The sequence below is a fragment of the Heterodontus francisci genome, chromosome 35 (assembly GCF_036365525.1).
Source record: "Heterodontus francisci isolate sHetFra1 chromosome 35, sHetFra1.hap1, whole genome shotgun sequence".
Lineage (NCBI taxonomy): Eukaryota > Metazoa > Chordata > Chondrichthyes > Heterodontiformes > Heterodontidae > Heterodontus > Heterodontus francisci.
In genome coordinates this window covers 57,555,062-57,580,312 of record NC_090405.1, presented here as the reverse complement: position 1 = coordinate 57,580,312, position 25,251 = coordinate 57,555,062, and the positions used below count along the sequence as shown (strand labels likewise).

Genomic DNA, 25,251 nt, shown 5'->3' with positions numbered 1-25,251 from the left:
GTGGTGTCCTAGGCCCAACCATCTTCAGCTGCTTCATCAATGATCTTCCTTCAATCATTAGGTCAAAAGTGGGGATGTTCGCTGATGATTGCACAATGTTCAGCACCATTCATGACTCCTCAGGTACTGAAGCAGTCCATCTAGAAATGAAGCAAGACCTGGACAATATCCAGGCTTGGGCTGATAAGTGGCAAATAACATTCGCGCCACACAAGTGCCAGGCAATGACCATCTCCAACAAGAGAGAATCTAACCATCTCCCCTTGACATTCAATGGCATTACCATCGCTGAATCCCCCACTATCAACATCCTGGGGTTACCATTGTCCAGAAACTGAACTGGAGTTGCCATATAAATACCGTGGCTACAAGAGCAGGTCAGAAGTTAGGAATCCTGCAGCGTAACTCACTTCTGACACCCCAAAGCCTGTCTACCATCTACAAGGCACAAGTCAGGAGTGTGATGGAATGCTCTCCACTTGCCTGGATGGGTGCAGCTCCAACAACACTCAAGAAGCTCAATACCATCTAGGACAAAGCAGCTCACTTGATTGGCATCCCATCCACAAATATTCACTCCCTCCACCATCGACACACAGTGGCAGCAGCGTGTACCATCTACAAGATGCACTGCAGCAACACACCAAGGCTCCTTAGACAGCACCTTACAAATCTGCGACCTCTACCAACCAGAAGGACAAGGACAGCAGATGCATGGGAACACCACCACCTGAAAGTTCCCCTCCAAGTCACAAAGCCTGTGATTGGCCACTGGCTATACTAGTTTTTATGCTTCAGCCTATTCCTGCCAGCTCCATGACGGGTCCTGGGGAGCCCGTGGAGCCAGGCTTTCAGGTACCCTTTTAAGAACACCCTGTGCAGATCCACATGGCCTGCATCCGGGCTCACCAGCTGGATATGCTAGCCATGTGTATGTATTAGTCCCCATCCGCGTAGCAGAGCCTGGTCTCCAATTGTCTCGGCCATCCCTGCCACTGGACAAGGACCTTGCTTCCCTCGGAACGTGTGGTAGTCGGTGTGCAACGGCCACCCCACGTTAAGAGAACACACACACACACACAGGCATCTTCCACCCCCTCAAAATGAACTTCTGATCCCCTCTCATCCCATTGAAGTTAACCCCCTTTCAATTTAGATGTTTTTCCTTAGTTTGTTCCTTGTTCTCCATTACTAGTCTAAACCTTATGATACAATGATCACTCTTAGCCAACTGTTCTCACACAGATATTTGGCCCACTTAATTCCCCAGCACCAGATCCAGCAAAGCATCCTTCCTGGTTGGACCAAGAACATACTGGTCAAGTTGGTTCTCCTGAACACATTTCAGAAATTCCTTCCCCTCCTTTCCCTTTAGTCTAACATTATCCTGATTGATATTTGGGTAATTAAGTCCCCAAGATCCCCATTCTATAGTTCTTGTACGTCTATGTGAATTCCCTGCAGATTTGCACCTCTATCTCTCCCTCACTATTTGGAGGCTGAAAGAATACCCCAAATAGCATGACAACCTTTTTGCTTTTCAGTCTGTACAAATGGATTCCATCTTTGCCCCTCAAGGATAACCTCTTTCCAACGTTCCAATGTCTTCCTTAATCAGTACAGCCCCCACCTCCCTTTTTTCCTTCCCTATCTTTTCTGAACACTTTGTATCCTTGAATATTAAGCGCCCAGTCCTCACCATTTTAAGCCATGTTTCCGTTATTGCCACTGCATCATCTTCCCACACAGCTATTTGCACTTGAAGCTGACCAACCGTATTCACCACATTTTGTGCATTTACATAAATACATTCTAAACCTGTCCTTGTATTCCTCGTATTCCTTCTTAGTCTGCTCCAACCTAATATGGTATTACTTTCTTCTCGGGTACTATCCAACACTCTCACTCCATTATGCACCTTATTCCTCTTTTCTACTTCGTTATGTTGGCGTCCAACCCCCTGTTAATTTAGTTTAAACCCTCCCCAATCACGCTCGTGATCCTCCCAGCAAGGACACTGTTCCCAGTGCTGTTGCAATGTAGCTTGTCATTTTTGAATAGGTGCCTCCAGCCCCAGAGATGGTCTCAATGCCTCAAGAATCTGAAGACCTTCGTCCTGCACCATGCCTCAAGCCATGCATTGATCCTCCCCATCTTCCTATCTCTACTCCTGCTGGCAGTGCACTCGGAGTAATCCAGAGATTACAACCTTCGAGGTCCTACTTTTCAAACTTCCTCCCTAGCTCCTGAAAGTCTGACCGCAACACCTCAATATCTACCCTCTCTATGTCGTTGGTACCAATGTGTACCACAGCTTTTGGCTCACTCCCCCCTGCAGAATATTCTGCACCCTCTCCATGATGTCATTTAACCTGGCACCAGGGAGGCAACACACCAAGCAGGACTCACAATGACGGCTGAGAAACATCTGTCTGTCCCCCTAACTACGGAATTTCATAACAACTTCATTGCTACTCTTTGCTGTTCTCTCCTGTGCATCCCTTGCCTACTGGTGCCATGGTCTGGACTGCACTCCCTCAAGATGTCATCACTCCAAGCAGTCTCCAATGCTGAGTACCAGTTTGAGAGTCACGCACACCCTGAAGACTCCCTCACTTCCTGTATTTTCCTGTTCATCTGGATGGCCAGCCAACTACTATCCTGGACACACTCTGCCTGTGGGGTGGCCACCTCTTGGAATGTACGATCCAGAAAATTCTCAGCCTCACCCTTTGTGTGAAGAATTTAAGACATTTTGGCAAAATATCTAAGAGCCTTTACAAATAGTTATATCTGTTAATTTCAGTGAAAAATTAGACACAATCATAAATGGGAAACACCACTTTATGCACATAGCTAGTTTTAGGAAAAAAGATAACAGGAAGATTTAACCTACGTTAGCAATCCAGCAGAAATGCAGAGCTCGACTTACATTATTTATTAATGCATCAATGACATATCACATATTATAAATATTACATAGTTTAGAGCAACTATACATTCTTTCAAGGCACAAAAACCCCAAAAGTAAAGGCAGTCAACCGTGGCTAACAAAGGAACTTAAAAATGGTATCAGATTAAAAGAAAAGGCCAATAAAATTGCCAGAAATAGTAGTTAACCTGAGGATTGGGAGGATTTTAGAATACAGCAAAGGAGGACCAAGAAACTGATAAAGGGAGAATAGAATATGAATGTAAGATAGCAAAAAATATAAAAATGGACTGCAAAAGCTTTTATAGGGATGTAAAAAGGAAACATTTGGCTAAGACAAATGTGGGTCCATTACAGGCAGAGTCAGGAGAATTTATAATGGGAGGAAACAGAGAAATGGCAGAGAAGCTAAATGATTACTTTGTGTCTGTCTTCACTGAGGAAAAAACAAGAAATCTCTCAGAATTAGAGATCCAAGGGATTAGGGAGAATGAGGAATTGAAAGAAATTAGTATTAGTAAGAAGGTTGTATTGGAGAAATTAATGGGGCTGAAGGTTGATAAGTCCCCAGGAGCTGATATTCTACATCCCAGAGTGTTGAAAGAGGTAGCTATGGAGATAGTGGACGCATTGGTGGTCATATTCCAAAATTCTATAGATTCTGGAGCAGTTCCTGCAGATTGGAAGGTAGCAAATATCACCCCATTGTTAAAGAAGGGAGGGAGAGAGAAAACAGGGAATTACAGACCTGTTAGCCTTACATCAGTCCTTTGGAAAATGCTAGAATCTATTCTAAAGGATGTGATAAATGGACACTTGGATAATAATGATATGATTGGGCATAGTCAACATGGATTTATGAATGGGAAATCATGTTTAACAAATCTGTTGGAGTTTTTGAGGATGTTACTAACAGAATTGATAAAGGGGAGTTGGTGAACGTGGTATACTTGGATTTTCAGAAGGCTTTTGATAAAGTCCCCCACAGGAGGTTAGTTAGCAAAATTAAAGCACATGGGATGGAGATAAGATGCTGGCATGGATTAAGGATTGGTTAACAGGCAAAAAGCAGACAGTAGGAATAAAGGGGTCATTCTCATGTTGGCAGGGTGTGACTAGTGGGGTACCGCATGGATCAGTGCTTGGGTCCCAGCTGTCCACAATATATATCAATGATTTGGATGTGGGGACCAAATGTAATATTTCTAAGTTCGTGGATGACACAAAACTAAGTGGAAATGTGTGTTGTGAGGAAGATACAAGCAGCTTCAAGGAGATTTGGGCAGACTTAGTGAGTGGGCAAGAAAATGGCAGATGGAATATAATGTGAAAAAATGTGAGGTTATCCACTTTGGTAGGAGGAACAGATGTGCAGAGTATTTCTTAAATGGTAAGAGATTAGAAAGTGTAGATGTACAAAGGGACCTGGGTGTCCTTGTCAATAAGTCACTGAAAGCTAACATGCAGGTGCAGCAAGCAATTAAGAAGGCTATTGGTATGTTAGCCTTTATCCCAAAAGGATCTGAGTACAGGAGTAGTGAAGTCTTGTTTCAATTGTATAGAACCTTGATTAGACTGCACCTGGAGTACTGTGGGCAGTTTTGGTCCCTTTACCTTAAGAAGGACATTATTGCCATAGAGGGAGTACAACGATGGTTCACCAGACTTGTTCCCAGGATGGCGGGACTGTCCTATGAAGAGAGATTGGGGAAACGGGGCCTGTATTCTCAAGCGTTTCGAAGAACGAGAGGTGATCTCATTAAAACCCACAAAATACTTAAAGGGATAGACAGGGTAAATGCAAGTAAGATGTTTCCCCTGGTTGGGGAGTCTAGAACCAGGGGACACAATTTCAAAATAAGGGGGAAGCCACTTAGGACAGAGATGAGGAGAAATTTCTTCAGTCAGAGAGTTGTGAATCTTTGGAATTCTCTACCCCAGAGGGCTGTGGAAGCTCAATTATTGAGTATGTTTAAAGCAGAGATTGACAGGTTTCTAAATACCCAGGACATAAGTGGATATGAGAATAGTGTGGGAAAAAGACATTGAAGTGGATGATCAGCCATGATCGTACTGAATGGCAGGGCAGGTTCGATGGGCTGAATGGCTAATCCTACTCCTATCTTCCCATGTTCCAACATAGTAATTTAATAGTTCTGTCCAAGTCAAATGGCAAGGGTTTATGAACATATAAACATAGGTAGGCACAGTTCTTAATTTTCTTCATGACTAAAGAGATTGAGAATGACAAAAGGAAACCAGCTGTCAAGCATGGTGAAAACAGTTCTCTTTTTTTTTTCTTTTCTTTTGGGCCTCCTTATCTCGAGAGACAATGGATACGCGCCTGGAGGTGGTCAGTGGTTTGTGAAGCAGCGCCTGGAGTGGCTATAAAGGCCACTCCAGTGGTCAGTGATTGATTGTTAAAGGGGCAGATGAATGGCTGTAGGTCAACATTCCCATAGTTTTGCTCAGAACTGATGAAGCTAAACTTGGGAAGCAGAGATTAGAATTTCCCTTTTGATTAGCAAACACATCATTAGAATTGGAACATTACAGCGCAGTACAGGCCCTTCGGCCCTCGATGTTGCACCGACCTGTGAAACCATCTGACCTACACTATTCCATTTTCATCCATATGTCTATCCAATGACCACTTAAATGCCCTTAAAGTTGGCGAGTCTACTACTGCTGCAGGCAGGGCGTTCCATGCCCCTACTACTCTCTGAGTAAAGAAACTACCTCTGACATCTGTCCTATATCTATCACCCTTCAACTTAAAGCTATGTCCCCTCGTGTTTGCCATCACCATCCAAGGAAAAAGACTCTCACTATCCACCCTATCTAACCCTCTGATTATCTTATATGTCTCTATTAAGTCACCTCTCCTCCTCCTTCTCTCCAACAAAAACAACCTCAAGTCCCTCAGCCTTTCCTCGTAAGACCTTCAAACATCAATGTGAGATACCTGATGGTAGAGCCACACAAGCAAACAGGTAAAATTCTAAACAGAGAAAAAGAGTCTCTTTTTTTAAAAAAAAAAGTATAATTCACAATTTCTGAAGTGATGGAGGTCTACTTTTCATGCCTGTATTTTTTTACATTAGAATAAGAATTAGGAAATACAATGACTAGATTGCCCGTGATCATGGCCTGGCTTCTGAAGTGTCACTATTAAGCCAAATATCCACTTGGTAACACTCTCACCTGTCAGAAGGTCATCAGTTCAAGACCCAGCCGATGACTTGTGCACAGAATCCAGTCTGACACCTCAGTGCAGTACTGGGGGAGTGTTGCACTGTAAATATGTTGTCTTTAGAATGAAATATTGAAGCGAAGTATTGTCTGCTTATTGTGTTGGCATTAAAGCATACCATATTTGAACGAGGACAGGAGAGTTCTCTCGATGTCCTGGCCAAAATCAGGGCGGCACAGTGGCGCAGTGGTTAGCACCGCAGCCTCACAGCTCCAGCGACCCGGGTTCGATTCCGGGTACTGCCTGTGTGGAGTTTGCAAGTTCTCCCTGTGTCTGCGTGGGTTTTCTCCGGGTGCTCCGGTTTCCTCCCACAAGCCAAAAGACTTGCAGGTTGATAGGTAAATTGGCCATTATAAATTGTCACTAGTATAGGTAGGTGGTAGGGAAATATAGGGACAGGTGGGGATGTTTGGTAGGAATACGGGATTAGTGTAGGATTAGTATAAATGGGTGGTTGATGTTCGGCACAGACTCGGTGGGCCGAAGGGCCTGTTTCAGTGCTGTATCTCTAATCTAATCTAAAATGTATCCCTCACCACCATCACAAAACCAATTTAACTGGTCAGGCTTTTAGCACCTGGCTTTGCATAAATCTGCTGTCCCACTTTTCAACATAGCAACAGTGGCCTCAGTTAGAAAATAATGTATTTGCTGTCAAGTGCTTTGGGAAGATATGAAAAATGTAAAACAAAAAGTTCTCTTTTATTTCAAACATTAGCAGAATGGTTGACCCAAATCTATCATACACCTGGGCAGTTTTTTTTTTATTCGTTCGTGGGATGTGGGCATTGCTGGCCAGGCCAGCATTTATTGCCCATCTCTAATTGCCCTTGAGAAGGTGGTGGTGAGCTGTCTTCTTGAACCACTGCAGTCCTTGGGGTGCAGGTACACCAACAGTGCTGTTATATATCATTATATATTATCATTGTACATTATTAAACAGAAAGCGGTGGAGAAAGAAATACACAATTTATTCCATTAATTACAAGTGTTCTTTCTGTGCTCTAATGTCACTTAGAAACATAGAAAATTTACAGAACAGGAGGAAGCCATTCAGACCATTGTGTCTGTGCTGGCCAATAAAAGTTACTCAGCCAAAACCACTTTCCAGCTCTTCATTCATATCACTGTAGGTTATAGCAGAAGTACACATCCAAGTCCTTTTATATGCCATGATGGTTTCTGCCTCTACCAGCCTTTCAGGCAGAGTATTCCAGACCCCCACCACCCTCCAGGTGAAAAGATTTCTCCTCAACTTCCCTCTAATCCTCTAGCAATTACTTTAAATCTATGCCTCCTGGTTATTGACCTCTCTGCTAAGGGGAATAGGTCCTTCCTATCCACTCCATCTAGGCCCTGCATAATTTTGATCACAAGTCGTGGGAGTCAGTTGCCAGTGTTCGCCAGAGCTGGCGGGCAGCCATAAAGACGGGGCTAAAGTGTGGCGAGTCGAAGAGACTTAGTAGTTGGCAGGAAAAAAGACAGAGGCGCAAGGGGAGAGCCAACTGTGTAACAGCCCCGACAACCAAATTTCTCTGCAGCACCTGTGGAAGAGCCTGTCACTCTAGAATTGGCCTTTATAGCCACTCCAGGCGCTGCTTCACAAACCACTGACCACCTCCAGGCGCTTATCCATTGTCTCTCGAGATAAGCAGGCCAAAGAAGAAAGAAGATTCCAGACCCCCACCACCCTCCAGGTGAAAAGATTTCTCCTCAACTTCCCTCTAATCCTCGAGCAATTATTTTAAATCTATGCCTCCTGGTTATTGACCTCTCTGCTAAGGGGTATAGGTCCTTCCTATCCACTCCATCTAGGCCCCGCATAATTTTATATACCTCAATTAAATCTCCCCTCAGCCTCCTCCTTGCGGTGCCGCTGCAGTCCATGTGGTGCATGTACATCCACAGTGCTGTTAGGGAGCGAGTTCCAGGATTTTGACTCAGCGACAATGAAGGAACAGTAATGTCGTTCCAAGTGAGGATGGTGTGTGACTTGGTGGGAACTTGCAGGTGGGCGGTGTTCACATGCGCCTGCTGCCCCTGTCCTTCTAGGTAGTAGAGGACAGGGTTTGGAAGATGCTGTCGAAGCAGTCTTGGTGCATTGCTGCAGTGCATCTTGTAGATGGTACATACTGCTGTTACTGTGTGCCGGTGGTGGAGGGAGTGAAAGTTTAAAGTGGTACATGGGGTGCCAATCAAGTGGACAGCTTAGTCCTGAATGGTGTCGAGCTTCTTGAGTGGTGTTGGAGCTGCACCAATCCAGGCAACCTCCTTGCTCTTATATTCTATGCCACAGCTAATAAAGGAAAGTATTTGATGTGTCTTCTTAACCACCCTTCTCTACCTGCTACCTTCATGAATCTATGGACATGTACACCAAGGTCCCTCTGACCCTGTAGACTTCTAAGTATCATACCATTTATTGTGCATTCCCTTGCCTTGTTTCCCCTCCCCAAATGCACCTCGCACTTCTCCGGATTGAATTCCATTTGCCATATTTCTGCCTACCTGACCAGTCAATTGATATCTTCCTGCAGTCTACAGCTTTCTTCCTCACTATCAACCACAAGGCAATTTTTGTATCATTTGCAAACTTTTTAATCATAAGGACATACGAAATAGGAGCAGGAGTAGGCTATTCGGCCCCTCAAGCCTGCCCCGCCATTCAGTAAGATTATGGCTGATCTGCCCCAGACTTCAACTCCTCTTTCATGCCAGTTCCTTTTAGCCCTCAACTCCCCGATATTTCAAAGATCTATCTACTTCCTCATTAAATATTTTCAGTGACCTAGCCTCCGCAACTCTGGGGTAGAGAATTCCAGACATTCACTACCCTCTGAGAGAAGAAATTCCTTTGCATCTCAGTTTTAAATGAGTGTCCCCTTATTCTGTAACTATGTCCCCTAGTTCGAGATTCCCCCACAAGTGGAAACATCTTCTCAACATCTACCCTGTCAAGCCCCCTCAGAATCTTGCACATTTCAATAAGATCACTCTTCATTCTTCTAAACTCTAATGAATAAGGCCTAACCTGTTTAGCCATTCTTGATAAGTCAACCCCTGCATCCCAGGAATCAGTGTAGTGAATCTCTTTTGAACTGTCTCCAGTGCCAGTACATCCTTTCTTTAATACGGGACCAAAACTGTACACAGTACTCCAGGTGCGGCCTCACCAACACCCTGTACAGTTGTAACAAGACTTCCCTATTTTTAAACTCCAACTCCCTAGCAATAAAATTCCATTTGCCTACTTAATTACACCTGCATGCTAACTTTTTGATTTTCAAAAATGCCCTACATTTAGGTCTAAATCATTGTTAAATACCACAAAAAGCAAGGGCTGTAATATGAGCCCTGCGGAACCTCACTGCAAACTGCCTTCAAGTTACAAAAACATAGAATCGTTCCCCTCTGCTTTCTGCCACTTACCTAATTTTGGATCCAATTTCCCTATGATCCCATGAGCTTTTACTTTTATGACCTGTCTGCCACATAGGTGTCAAAAGCCTTGCTAAAATCCATGTAGACTACATCAAACGTGTTAGCCTCATCGACCCTCCTTGTTACTTCCCCAACAAATCAAGGACAGTCACAACATTCTCTAAAAATCCATGCAAACTGTCCTTGATTAAATCAGTGAAAGGTTAAACAAGGCCAGCTCATGACACTGGCAGATATGCTCACCTATCCACTGATGGTCCAGTTTCATCTTAAAATAGGAGCACATCTTTACATGTGGCAGCATGCGCCCAAAATATTGTACGCACATGAATACGCACACACTGAAGGAACTGAGTGTGGCACATTAGGCTGTATACATTTCCATTTCCTCATGAGGGTATGCTTCACAGTCAATTAGTGGTTGGGGGTAGGTTGGACTCCCATCACTAAGTTAGTAGGGATGACTCACACTGCGAGCCACGATGCTCATTGGTTTATGGAGCACTGTGCCAGCTCCAGTTTAAGGCTACTGAGCTCACTAGAGATGGAGCAGCCAAATGAAATTGCTAACCTGTTATTCTGTACTGAGTTTCACATCAAATTCAGCACAAACTCCTAGTCTGAGTAGAATATATTGATACAGCTGCATCAATGCTACAGCTATGCTGCAATTTCCTTTTCATACTTGCACTGGAGACAGTGAGAGAAGGTTCATTAGGTTGATTCCTAGGATGAAGGGGTTGTCTTATGAGGAAATGTTGAGCAGGTTGGGCCTATACTCAGTAAGGTTTAGAACAATCAGAGGTGGTCTTATTGAAACATATAAGATTCTGAGGGGGCTTGACAGTGCAGATGCCAAGAGGATGTTTCCCCTCGTGAGGGAATCTAGAACTAGGGGGCACAGTTTCAAAATAAGGGGTCTCTATTTAAGATGGAGACGAGGAGGAATTTCTTCTCTCAGAGGGTTGGGAATTTTTGGAAATCTCTTTCCCAGAGAACAGTGGAGGCTGGGTCATTGAATACAGATTTTTCATCTAGAAGGGAGTAAAAGGTTATACGAGGCAGGCAGGAAAGTGGAGTTAAGGCCACAATCAGATCAGCCATGATCTTATTATTGAATGGTGGAGCAGGCTCGAGGGGCCAAAGAGCCAACTCCTGCTCCTATTTCTTATGTTCTTATATCTTATGTTCTTTTCAATCAGCTTTCAATTGCTCAGTCAAACAGGTAATTCCCAAAGTCCCAAAATTATAGTCATAAAGAAATTAATGGTTGTGTTAGAGAAACAGAATATTCAATTGCTAAAGCACTATAGCTGAAGCAATTAAATTGATGGACACTAGTGTTACGAGTGTTTCCAACTTTTGTTAAATTTTGAGAATTTGTGTTTTAAAACTGAAAAAGATTCCATAGATGCTGAAACTTTGGGTGTTTCTTTAAAAAAAGGTCACCAGAAGGTTTGGACTGAGTTTGAACTGTAAACAGTTACTGGACGACACATGTTTTCAAATAACCCAGCAGGGGTTGTTTTTGACTTGGGGAGATGTTTACAAAGGAGTGCCAGGCCAAGATTTATGGACGTCAGGGGACTTGACTTCTGGAATGCTTTCAGTTTCAATATGAACTGTTAAAAAAGCCAGCTGATTTTTCCTGCCAGAAAAAAACAGCTCAGTTCTCTCTCTCTTGGAAAAAACCCTGCATACGGTGTGGCAGTTGCCTATTTCCTCCTGTATTTGAAGAAACCCTGCAAGTTTGAAGGAATCTTTGCATCAAATGTGTGGGAACTGAAACCTTTGTTGCTGCATTCCTGCTAGAAGACCAATTTGGAGCCTCTGTAGCTGCATCGCTAGGAAAGCCTATCCAAACTGATCAATAACATTGCCCGGAGAGAACTGTTCTAGGAAGATCCCACTGACAGCCGTCGACATGCATTTAGGATGCCTAACCAAAACAAAGGACATCCTCCTATACCTTCCTTTCAGCCTAAATAGTTTTTCTTTATTCCTTCTATTTCTTTCTAACAGCTGTAAACAAAAATCCCTATTTTTCCCGGTTAACTGCTGTGTATGTATGTGTGTGAGGGGCTAGAATAAATAAGGGGCTTTAATATTTCAATTTTTGTGTGTATGTTTTACTCCATTATTGGTTAAGACTTGGTCTATAATAAACTGATACTTTTGTTGTTTATTAAAGAAACCTGGTTGGTGTGTTTATTCTGGGGAAAAATAGAGTATATGATTGGCCGTATCGGTAACATATGTTGTATCCTGTGGAGAAGTGGGACTAGAATAAACAGTGCACTCCTCCCACCTCGGTCATAGCACTAGCACAAAGCCCAAATGACATAGTCAGAATATGTGACTCACTGTGATTTTCTTCATATCCAGCTGTCGGAGCTGCAGCATGTGTCGGAGAATCGTATACTTGTACCATGACTCCTGAGCTATGGGATTGCCATCCAGTGTGACCTCTGAGAGTGATAAAGAATCTGACAGACAAGCAATGTCCTCAAATCTGCATTTAAAAAAAAATCAATTAAGACCATCACATTTCAGGTGAGGTTTACGCCAATGATAGGAGTAATGAATTTATATGAAATAGGAAATGCATTATTACTTACAATTGTCTCTGAAGATTAGAAACAAACACCATCAGTAACTTGGACTATCAAGAAGGAGTTGAATTTCTCTACCATTGATAAATACCTGAATGCAACTGGCAGCCACCACAGTTTTTTATGGTCATTTCCTCTGTTACATTGCACTAATTCAATAGGACTACTGGTCCATTGTGACAATGTACATAAGGTGATAATAAAGGTTTAAACTAATCACTCCACTTCACACAACCTATAGTCTGGCTTCCAAATTAGAGTCATGCTCCTGCAGAGCAAGCAAGCACCAATCCAACACCTTGTTGAAGCACAGATCTCTCTCTCACTCATAAGGACATTTGTAGTTATTTTCCACTCTGTTTCTGGAACTTGTAAGAGCATTGCTGTCCTAAACAAGCAAGGAATTTTCTATGAAATATCAATATTTAAATAATAATAAAAATTTTAACCCAGCAACAATGAAGAAACAGCCGATATATTTCCAAATCAGGAGGGTGCAATGCACCCTGTAGATATTACACACTGTAACCATAGTGGAGGAGAAAGCACATGTTTATGGTGGTGGATGGGGTGACAATTAAGCTGGCTGCTTTATCCTGGATAATGTTGAGCTTCTTGAGTATTGTTGGAGCTGCATACAGGTGCACTCATCCAGGTAGGTGGAGAGTATACCATCACACTCTTGACTTGTGCCTGGCAGAAAGTGGAGAGACTTTGGGGAGTCAGGAGCTGAGCCACTTGCCACAGAACACCCAGCCTCTGACCTGCTGTAGTAGCCATTGTGACTGAATTTAGATGTTTAAAATGATAAGGTATTGACGAAAGTACAGAGAAACTATTTTCTCTGATGGTGAATTTCAAAACAATCTTAATATTGTTAAGCCATTGAGGATTGAAATCAGGAAAAACTTTTTCTACATAAAGGGTAGTGGAAATTTGGAACTTGCTCCTCCAACAGGATGCAGAAGCTTGGGCTTAACTGGAATTTTCAAGACTGAAGCCGATAGGTGTCAAGGAATATGGAACACAGGCAGATATATGGAGTTGAGGTACAGATTGGCAATATTGAAAATGCTTGTCCCTTTAATTAAACAGGACTCATTTCAGTGTTAAGAGAGAGCAGGTGATGCTCATTATGGTTTTGTATTTAAGGACTGGGTTTTCGGCCAGTTGGGGAGTTGCCTCTAAACAGAGTGTTAGTCCAGAAGGGAAGAGTGGGAACTGCTGTTTGGCCTAAACTATGAATTGCCAATAAAACAGTTGTGGATCAGAGACTGTCATCGGCTTCCTCATTTTGGTGACTGGATATCTGCCTGTTTTAACATGGTAGCAGAGGATTAACTTTGATCTCTTCAGGTGGGAATATAAAGAAAAAGCATAGTTTCTTTCTCTAACCAAAGCAAGGCTCCTGGTGGCTTTTGGGATGAAATGGCTGAATCATGCTGTAGGCTCTTGAGCTATGATTACCCACTTTTTTTTTGGAATTGAAACCATATGAACAATGGAAGAATGAGATGGAAATGTGGACTTGGGTCACTTTCCTAACCAAGAAGAAGCAGGGTATGGCCTTGGCTTTGTCTTTACCAGGAAAAAGCAAGATTTGAAATAAAGTATTTTCAGAACTGAACATTATTGACTTGGATACTGAAGAGGGATTGCCAATTCTAACACAATTTATGGACAAGATTTACAAAAGATGATTTTTTTGGAAGCCTATGAGGCATAGTCAATTTTGATAGATTTAAGAAGATGGACAATCAGTCCATGGAAGAATATGTCATGGAATTTGATAGGTTATATAAGACTTCAAAAAAAAAAATCAGTCTAGAAATTCCTGAGTCTGTGCTTGCATTCAAATTTAGATTGTGCACAGATCTCTCATAGATGGACTTTTGGTTTTGACAGGAGTTCAATTCCATGATACAGATTCTCTTTTTGAGTAAATGACTGCACCCCAAAAGAAATTTTTTGGGAAAACAATAGTTTCCAGCTACCTTTGTCACAAATTGGAACTTCTGCAGTGATAGAGAAAGTTAGTTAGTTAGAGATACAGCACTGAAACAGGCCCTTTGGCCCACCAAGTCTGTGCCGACCATCAACCACCCATTTATACTAATCCTACACTAATTCCATATTCCTACCAAATCCCCACCTGTCCCTATATTTCCCTACCACCTACCTATACTAGGGGCAATTTATAATGGCCAATTAACCTATCAACCTGCAAGTCTTTTGGCATGTGGGAGGAAACTGGAGCACCCAGAGGAAACCCACACAGACACAGGGAGAACTTCATGATTACTGGCTCTCAATCAATGGGGGCCTCATCGTGGGTGCTTGTACAGACAGTGTTACTAAAACCACTTTTGAAGTAGCTCGCAATTTTTATATTTCTATGGATGAAAACAGAAGGCAAGGTTGGGATGATAGCCAAAGGTGAATGAATCCCAGAGATGTGTGGGGAGTGGTTAATAAGAGTTTTTGGTGTGAGTCTAACTATCACTATGCAAGGAATTGTCCTAGAGCCAGTATTTGAAGTGACTCATGTTGATGAATATGATGATGATGAATGACATGACGATATATTGCTGACAAACTTGAGTCGGGCCATGAGCATTTTGATTGCTGATTTAATTCAATTATGTGATTATTAGACAGTGGCTGTCCCTCAGTGTGTGAACAAAGAAAATTACAGTACAGGAACAGGCCCTTCGGCCCTCCAAGCCTGCGCCGATCCAGATCCTCTATCTAAACATGTCGCCTATTTTCTAAGGGTCTGTATCTCTTTTCTTCCTGCCCATTCATGTATCTGTCTAGATACATCTTAAAAGACGCCATCGTGCCCGCATCTACCACCTCCGCTGGCAACGCATTCCAGGCACCCACCACCCTCTGCGTAAAGAACTTTCCACGCATATCCCCCCTAAACTTTTCCCCTTTCACTTTGAACTCGTGTCCTCTAGTAATTGAATCCCCCACTCTGGGAAAAAGCCTCTTGCTATCCACCCTGTCTATACCTCTCATGTGTGGAGTTGATTGGCTGAACTGTTACTTGGAATTCTTGGCAAGGCAGATAGAAGTAAAATTAGAGAATATGAAAGCACTACTTGCTTTAGGTTTGGTGATGTAAAGAGTGCTCCTCCTGTGTGAAATGGCAGGAATGTGCCATTTCATCAGCAGAAGGTGAAATTTGAATCTAATTAATCCGGAATTAAAAGCTAGCCTAATAGCCATAAAACCACTGTCAATTGTTGCAAAAACCCATCTGGTTCACTAATGTCCTTTTAGGCAAGGAAATCTGCTGTCCTTACCTGGTCTGGCCTACATATTCAAGAAAGGGAATAGGGATAACCCTGGGAATTACAGACCAGTCAGTCTACGATGGATCAGAGGGGAGCGTGCTTAAAACTCTCCATTTAATGACATTTTCTCCAGACTATTTTGAAGTGACACACAAACTATTTCTAAAACATTATTGGACTGCAAACTTGGCTTCTTGTGGAGGCTGGGCCTTTATTTTGTATTACGTCGGTAGTGGGCAAATTATTGGAAAGGATTCTGAGAGACAGGATTTATGATTATTTGGAAAAGCATAGCTTGATTAGAGATAGTCAGCATAGCTTTGTGAGGGGCAGGTCGTGCCTCACAAGCCTTATTGAATTCTTTGAAGATGTGACAAAACACATTGATGAAGGAAGAGCAGTGGATGTGGTGTATATGGATTTTAGCAAGGCGTTTGATAAGGTTCCCCATGGTAGGCTCATTCAGAAAGTGAGGAGGCATGGGATACAGGGAAATTTGGCTGTCTGGATACAGAATTGGCTGGCCCATAGAAGACAGAGGGTGGTAGTAGATGGAAAGTATTCAGCCTGGAGCTCGGTGACCAGTGGTGTTCCGCAGGGATCTGTTCTAGGACCTTTGCTCTTTGTGATTTTTATAAATGACTTGGATGAGGAAGTGGGAGGCTGGGTTAGTAAGTTTGCCGATGACACAAAGGTTGCTGGAGTTGTGGATAGTGTGGAGGGCTGTTGTAGGTTGCAACGGTACATTGACAGAATGCAGAGCTGGGCTGAGAAGTGGCAGATGGAGTTCAACCTGGAAAAGCGTGAAGTGATTCATTTTGGAAGGTCGAATTTGAATGCAGAATACATGCTTAAAGACAGGATTCTTGGCAGTGTGGAGGAACAGAGGGATCTTGGGGTCCATGTCCATAGATCCCTCAAAGTTGCCACCCAAGTTGATAGGGTTGTTAAGAAGGCGTATGGGGTGTTGGCTTTCATTAACAGGGGGATTGAGTTTAAGAGCCGCGAGGTTATGCTGCAGCTCTTTCAGGCCCTGGTTCGACCACACTTGGAGTATTGTGTTCAGTTCTGGTCGCCTCATTATAGGAAGGATGTGGAAGTTTTAGAGAGGGTGCAGAGGAGATTTACTAGGATGCTGCCTGGACTGGAGGACATATCTTATGAAGAAAGGTTGAGGGAGCTAGGGCTTTTCTCATTGGAGCGAAGAAGGATGAGAGGTGACTTGATAGAGGTGTACAAGATGATGAGAGGCATAGATAGAGTGGATAACCAGAGACTTTTTCCCAGGGCGGAAAGGGCTATCACCAGGTGGCATAATTTTAAGGTGATTGGAGGAAGGTTTCGGGGAGATGTCAGAGGTAGGTTCTTTACACAGAGAGTGGTGGGTGCGTGGAATGCGCTGCCAGCGGTGGTGGTAGAAGCAGATACAATAGGGACATTTAAGCAACTCTTGGATAGGTATATGGATGATAGCAGAATGAAGGGTATGTAGGTAGTTTGATCTTGGAGAAGGTTAAAGGGTCGGCACAACATCGTGAGCCGAAGGGCCTGTACTGTGCTGTACTGTTCTATGTTCTATATGACTCCAGACCCACAGCAGTGTGGTTAACTCTTACATGCCCTCTGAAATGGCCTAGCAAGCCACTCAGTTGTACCTAACCACTACAAAGTCAATAAAAAGGAATGAAACCGGACGGACCACCTGGCATCGACCTAGGCACCAGAAACGACAATGGCAAACCCAGCCCTGTCGACCCTGCAAAGTCCTCCTTACTAACATCTGGAGGCTTGTGCCAAAGTTGGGAGAACTGTCCCACAGACTAGTCAAGCAACAGCCTGACATGGTCAGACTCACGGAATCATGCCTTAACGACAATGTCCCAGAAACTGCAATCACTATCCCTGGGTATGTCCTGTCCTACCGGCAAGATGGACCCAGCAGAGGTGGCGGGACAGTGGTCTACAGTCGGGAGAGAGTTGCCCTGGGAGTCCTCAACATCAACTGCGGACCCATGAAGTCTCATGGCACCAGGTCAAACATGGGCAAGGTAACCTCCTACTGATTACCACCTACCACCCTCCCTCAGCTGAGTCAGTACTCCTCCATGTTGAACTTGGAGGAAGCACTGAAGGTGGCAAGGGCACAAAATGTACTCTGGGTGGGGGACTTCAATGTCCATCACCAAGAGTGGCTCGGTAGCACCACTACTGACTGAGCTGCTAGATTGGGTCTGCGGCAGGTGGTGGGGGAACCAACACCAGGGAAAAACCTACTTGACCTTGTCCTCACCAATCTGCCTGCTGCAGATGCTTCTGTTAATTACTATTGGTAGGAGTGACCACCGCACAGTCCTTGTGGAAACGAAGTCCCGCCTTCACATTGAGGATACTGTCCATCGTGTTGTGTGGCATTATCACAGTGCTAAATGGGATAGATTTCAAACAGATCTAGCAATGCAAAACTGGGCATCCATGAGGTGCTGTGGGCCCTCAGCAGCAGCAGAATTGTACTCAACCACAATCTGTAACCTCATGGCCGAGCATATCCCCTCCCCCCTTCTACCATTACCATCAAGCCAGGAGACCAACCCTGGTTCAATGAAGAGTGCAGGAGGGCATGCCAGGAGCAGCACCAGGCATACCTCATTGAGGTGTCAATCTCCTGAAGTTACAACACAGGACTACTTGCATGCCAAACTCTAAGCAGCTTGCAATCGACAGAGCTCAGCTGTGAATGGTGGTGGACAATTAAACAATTGTATAAAACAGACTGAAAAGATAATACAAATTGAATTTTACATAGATAATTGATCTCTGGGATAATATGCATTCAACAAAAAGCGTAAATGAAACAAGGCTGAGGATAGCCAGTTTAAAGCAAATGTTGGAAAGGAAAGAAATCTCTAAGCTAAGATGGGTAAATTCTAGACATCAACTATCAGACTCATTCACTAAGAGGAATGCCTCTCCTGAAAACTTGTTGACTGGTTCTAGAAGGAGGATATCTCTCTATGTAACATTTAGGAATCTAATGTTTTATATATACTTATCTGTACATATCCTTTTTCTTAAAGGGAATCTGACAATATTGAAAGTGCTTGTCCCTTTAATTAAACAGGACTCATTTCAGTGTTAATAAAGAGCAGGTGATGCGCATTAGGGCTGGGTTGTTGCCTCTGGACAGTTAGTTCAGAAGGAAAGTAGGAACTGATAGTTGGACTGCACTATGGATTGCCAATAAAACAGCTGTGGATCAGAGACTGTCATCGGCTTCCTCATTTTGGTGACTGGCCATCTGCCTGTTTTAACACTGATTTTATCCAAGAGCTAACTGGCAGAACAGGCTTGGGGGCTGAATGGCCTCCATTCTGTTCCTAAGTGAGTCAGCACCTGCAAGAGATGAAGGGAGAAAAATAAGCCAACAAAGTGACAGAACAGATAAAAGGGAATGCAACAGATGTAATATATATGGATTTTCAGAAGACTTTTTTTGAATGTCTCCCTATCCGAATAACATGTTTTATTGCCCACCCATGGATCTCTCCCTGCTGCAATCAGTGTTCCCCTCCCACTCTGATCTCTCCCTCCCTCCTCCAGTCCCTCGCAGTACCCTTGAATATCAGACTTTCCTGCCTGGGAAACTGGCTTCCAGTCCAGCAACACCTTGATTTTAAAATTCTTATCCTTGTTTTCAAATCCCTCCATGGCCTTGCCCTTCCCTATTTCTGGAACCTCCTCCAACTCCACAACCCTCAAATCTCTGCACTCTTCCAATCCTGGCCTCTTGTCCATCCTCAATTTTAATCACCCCACTGGTGGCCATGCTTTCATCTGAGGTGCAAGCTCTGGAATTTCTTCCCTAAACCTCTCTATCTCTCCTTCCTTCATTAAGCTCCTTAAAACTTTTCTTTTTTTGGCCAAGCTTTTACTTATCTCTCATGTCTACTTATGTGGCTCAATATCAAGCTGTATTCAATATTCATGTGAAGCACCTGGGATCATTTTACTACAATAAAATAAATACACTATATAAATGAAAGTTGTTGTTGTACCACCATATCTTTTACACCCATCTAAGAGGGCAGATAGAGCCTCAGTTTAACGTCTTATCTGAAAAAGTCAGCACTCTGTCAAATCAGTGTAATATTATCAGCCTTGAATTTGTGTTCAAGTCTCTATATAGTGGGACTTGAACACACTGCCCTCTGACTCAGAGGCAAGATACTTCGACTGACACCATGTGACCAGTTTAAATGGTTCTGAAATCTGTGATCCTTCTACACAACAAAAAATGTCTTCCTTAAGATATTTTCATTAATGGGTTTTAATATGCTAACAGAAACTGAAGATAGCCCATGTATATGTGAGAGTCCTCACATGTACAATGGTATCATGCTACAACAACCCTAATTAACAAATTACAAGGAGTCTTTTATCATTAGTTTGGTTTGAAACCATGTACAAATAAATAGCTTCACCTCTGGTACTTTCCCTTGGGGCAGCAATTCAATATGCAAATTCTTAAATTTAAGACCGAAGATGGAGCCAGAGGACCACAGCGGGGGCAGAGGTTTAAAAAGCGCACCAAAAGCCCAGAGTTGGAGACCAAGCCAGGCAGACAGAGCAGCACAGAATTTGGCAGATGGTGTTTAATGTGGATAAGTGTGAGGTTATCCATTTTGGTAGGAAGAATAGGCAAATTATTATCTAAATGGAGAAAAACTTCAGAGTGTTTCTGTACAGAGGAATCTGGGTGTCCTCGTGCATGAATCGCAGAAAACAAGTATGCAAGTGCAGCAGGTAATAAGGAAGGCAAATGGAATTTTGGCACTTATTGCTAAAGGAATAGAATATAAAAGTAGGGAAGTGTTGCTGCAACTGTACAAGGCATTGGTGAGACCGCACCTGGAGTATTACGTATAGTTTTGGTCCCCTTACTTGAGGAGGGATGTAGTTGCATTGGAGACAGTTCAGAGGAGGTTCACTAGATTGATTCCAGAAATGAGGGGCTTTTTTTATGAAGAGAAATTGAACAGTTTCAGCCTTTACTCTCTGGAGTTTAGAAGAATGAGAGGAGATCTAATTGAGGTATATAAGATGATTAAGCGGATTGACAAAGATGTACAGAGGATGTTTCCTCTGGTGGGGCAATCTAGAACGAGGGGTCATAGTTTTAGGATAAAGGGTAGCAGATTCAAAACAGATGAGGAGAAATGACTTCTCTCAAAGGGTCGTGAGCCTGTGTAATTTACTACCCCAGAGTGCGGTGGATGCCGGGACTTTGAGTAAATTTAAGGAGCAGATAGACAGATTTTTAATTATTAAAGGGTTGAAGGATTATGGAGAACTGGCAGGAAAGTGGAGTTGAGACCGAGATGAGATCAGCCATGATTGTATTGAATGATGGAACTGGCTCGAGGGCTGAATTGCTTACTCCTGCTCCTAGTTCTTATGTTCATAGCGGGAACAGCAGGAGCTGAGCAGGGAAAAATCAGTGACATCAGAGTGATGTCAATCAAAAGTGAGCAGGGAAACCGTGCCACTGGGGTGAATATACAGGTAAGCATTTAATTCAATTTAATTCATATCAAACATCACAGGCAAGCAGGTAGGTGATTGGTTTGGGAAGAAGCTACCTGTTTGAGTATCTGGTAAGTGATTAAGGTTCATTCTAATCCGAACATTTAAAATAGTAAAGGAACTAGTGGTAAGTTTAATAAAATATTTTTAAAAAGAATTAAATAATTGAATATAAAAATTACATAGTTAATTAAAACATATTAAGGATGGCAGGACAGGTGATGTGTTACAGTTGCAGCTTGTGGGAGTTCCTGTATGCCAGTGTGATCCAGGGCAAATACATTTGTGGCTCGAAGAGCTTCAGCTCAGTCACTGAACTAGAGTCTGAGCTGCAGACACTGCGACACAGCAGGGAGGGGGAAAGTTACCTGGACATTTTGTACCAGGAGGCAGTCACACCCCTTGGGATAGGATCTTCTGATTTGGCCAGGGACAGGAGAGTATGGCTGCAGCTCAGGCAGGTAAGGGGACCCAGAGTGCAGGAGCCTCCGCCTTTTGCGATTGTCAAACAGCTCGTTTGGATGAGAATGGGGGCTGCAGGGTAGATGAGCAACCTGACCATGGTACAGGATGTCTTTGCAGTGGAGGGAGAAAAAAGGAATGCAGTATAGTTACAGGGATTGACACTGTTCTCTGCAGCAAAGAGCAAGAGTCCAGACGACTGTGTTGCCTGCCCGGTGCCAGGGTTCGGGACATCTGTTTCAGGCTGGAGAGGAACTTTAGAGTGGGAGGGGAAGGATCCAGTCATCGTGGTCCATGTAGGTACCAATGACATTATGCAGAACCTCTTTCCTTGTCCTGCCTGTCAATATGAGGAACTAGGCGCCAAATTAAGAAGCAGAACCTCAAAGGTAATAATCTCCGGATTATTACCTGATCCACGTGCAAATTGACATAGGGCAAATAAGATTAGAGAATTTTTTTTTACCATGTGCCTGCCCACGTTTTTTTCAAGTTTGTGCTTTGGGCAAGGGATGTTCATTTTTCTGTCCGTTAACAGCCCCTCTGCACTAACACTTGGTCTTTCAGCACACCATTAACATACCATGGGTGGCACAGTGGTGAGCACTGCAGCCTCACCGCTCCAGCGACCCGGGTTCAGTTCTGGGTACTACCTTTGTGGAGTTTGCAAGTTCTCCCTGTGACTGTGGGTTTCCGCTGGGTGCTCTGGTTTCGTCCCACAGCCAAAGACTTGCAGGTTGATAGGTAAATTGGCCGTTATAAATTGCCCCGAGTGCAGGGAGGTGGGAGGAGAATTGAGGGAAGGTGAGGATGTGGTAGGGAATATGGGATTAATGTGGGATTAGTACAAAATGGGTGGTTGATGGTCTGCACAGACTCAAAGAACAAAGAACAGTACAGCACAGGAACAGGCCATTCGGCCCTCCAAGCCTGCGCCGATCTTGATGCCTGCCTAAACTAACACCTTCTGCACTTCCGGGGTCCGTATCCCTCTATTCCCATCCTATTCATGTATTTGTCAAGATGCCTCTTAAACGTCGCTATCGTACTTGCTTCCACCACCTCCCCCGGCAGCAAGTTCCAGGCACTTACCACCCTCTGTGTAAAGAACTTGCCTCGCACATCCCCTCTAAACTTTGCCCCTCGCACCTTAAACCTATGCCCCCTAGTAACTGACTCTTCCACCCTGGGAAAAAGCTTCTGACTATCCACTCTGTCCATGCCGCTCATAACTTTGTAAACCTCTATCGTGTCGCCCCTCCACCTCCGTTGTTCCAGTGAAAACAATCCGAGTTTATCCAACCTCTCCTCATAGCTAATGCCCTCCAGACCAGGTAACATCCTGGTAAACCTCTTCTGTACCCTCTCCAAAGCCTCCACGTCCTTCTGGTAGTGTGGCGACCAGAATTGCACGCAATATTCTAAGTGTGGCCAAACTAAAGGTCTGTACAGCTGCAGCATGACTTGCCAATTTTTGTACTCTATGCCCCGACCGATGAAGGCAAGCATGCCGTATGCCTTCTTGACTACCTTATCCACCTGCGTTGCCACTTTCAGTGACCTGTGGACCTGTACGCCCAGATCTCTCTGCCTGTCAATACTCCTAAGGGTTCTGCCATTTACTGTATACCTCCCACCTTCCAAAATGCATTACCTCACATTTGTCCAGATTAAACTCCATCTGCCATTTCTCCGCCCAAGTCTCCAACCGATCTATATCCTGCTGTATCCTCTGACAATCCTCAACACTATCCGCAACTCCACCAACCTTTGTGTCGTCTGCAAACTTACTAATCAGACCAGCTACATTTTCCTCAATCATTTATATATACTACAAACAGCAAAGGTCCCAGCACTGATCCCTGCGGAACACCACTAGTCACATCCCTCCATTCAGAAAAGCTCCCTTCCACTGCTACCCTCTGTCTTCTATGACTGAGCCAGTTCTGTATCCATCTTGCCAGCTCACCTTTGATCCCGTGTGACTTCACCTTTTGTACCAGTCTGCCATGCGGGACCTTGGTGGGCCGAAGGGCCTGTTTCAGTGCTGTATCTCTCTATGACTCTATGACCATTTGCCTTTGCTCCATGACCACCTTGTCAGTTATTCTCTGTGACCCTGTCCTATCAACACCTTCCCTTTTTTTTAATCTCTTTCCCACACCTGCTTTGTTTGCTTAAAACCTATTGCATTTCTAACCTTTGCCAGTTCTGATGAAGGGTCACTGACCTGAAACATTAACTCTGCTTCTCTCTCCACAGATGCTGCCAGACCTGCTGAGGATTTCCAGCATTTCTTGTTTTTTTTTCAAATTTCCAGCATCTGCAGTATTTTGCTTTTCTATTATATTAGAGAAATTAATGCGTGTCTCAAAGACTGGTGTGACAGAAGTGGGTTTGGGTTCATGGGGCTTTGCCGTTGGGATGGTCTACACCTGAACCGTGCTGCAACTGGTGTTCTAGCAAGCCGCATAACTAAAAGTAGAGAGGGTTTTAAACTGAATAGGGATCAAATTTGGGAAGATATGGTAAATCAAGGAGTAGAGACAAAGTGAGAAAGATATTTATATGAGAAATGATAAACAGACTCCGGGAAGGGACAGAGCGTACAAATCTAAGAGTAAATCAACAGATAAGGCCGGAGGTTATAAAAATAATAAAAGGACAAAACTAAAGGCTCTGTATAAGGTCAAAAGAACTAGGAGCAGGAATAGGCAATTAACCCCTCAAGCCTGCTCCGCCATTCAATATATATGATCATGGCTGATCTCATCTCGGCCTCTGTATCTGAATGCACATAGCATTCGAAACAAAACAGATGAACTGAGAACGCAAATAGAAATTAGAATGATCTGATCGCCATTACAGAGACATGGCTGCAGGTCGACATAGATTGACACCTGAATATTGAAGGATACATGACATTTAGGAAGGACAGGAAAAGGTGGAGGGGTAGCTCTGTTAATTAATGGTATTAGCACAACAGAGGGGGATGACCTAAGTTCAGGAGATGAGGATGTAGAAGCAGTTTGGGTAGGGATGAGAAATCATAAGGCAAGAAGTCACTTGTGGGTGTGGTGTACAGGCCACCTAACATTAGCCACACTGTAGGACAGGGTAGAAAGGAAGAAATAATGGCAGCTTGTCAGAAAGGTATAGTACTAATTATGGGGGATTTTAACCTACATCTAGACTGGAAAATTCAGATGGGCAGAGGTAGCCTAGATGAGGAGTACATAGAATAGTTTTGGGATAATTTCTTGGAACAATACATTCTGGAGCCAACCAGAGAGCAGGCTATACTAGACCTGGTATTGTGCAACGTGATAGGATTAATTAATGACCTCATAGGTAAGGCGCCATTAGGTAGCAGTGACCGTAATATGATGATTGAATTTTACATTCAGTTTGAAGGAGAGAAGAGTGGGTCCAAGACTAGTATTTTAAACTTAAATAAGGGCAATTATGAGGGCATGAAAGCAGAGCTAGCTAAAGTGAACTGGCAAATCAGATTAAGGGATAGTTTAATAGAGATGAAGTGGCAGACATTTAAGGGGATATTTCAGAATACACGGAATAGAATTAGACTTAGAATTAGACTTAGAATTAGAACATTACAGCGCAGTACAGGCCCTTCGGCCCTCGATGTTGCGCCGACCTGTGAAACCA

The 25,251-nt window shown here is 43.5% G+C and overlaps 1 protein-coding gene across 15 annotated transcripts in view; it reads right to left on the bottom strand.

The window, feature by feature from the left end:
- The window catches only part of LOC137350732 (leucine-rich repeat-containing protein 49), a 422,174-nt gene that overhangs the window by 240,629 nt on the left and 156,294 nt on the right, over positions 1–25,251 (bottom strand). For all 15 annotated transcript variants that reach the window (XR_010969477.1, XM_068015697.1, XM_068015702.1 and 12 more), the window contains one exon: positions 11,991–12,138. Coding sequence is in view for 14 of the 15 variants with exons in the window: in XM_068015697.1 (XP_067871798.1) it covers positions 11,991–12,138 (148 nt within the window). In the remaining variant the exon portion in view is untranslated. The remainder of the gene's footprint in view (positions 1–11,990; positions 12,139–25,251) is intronic.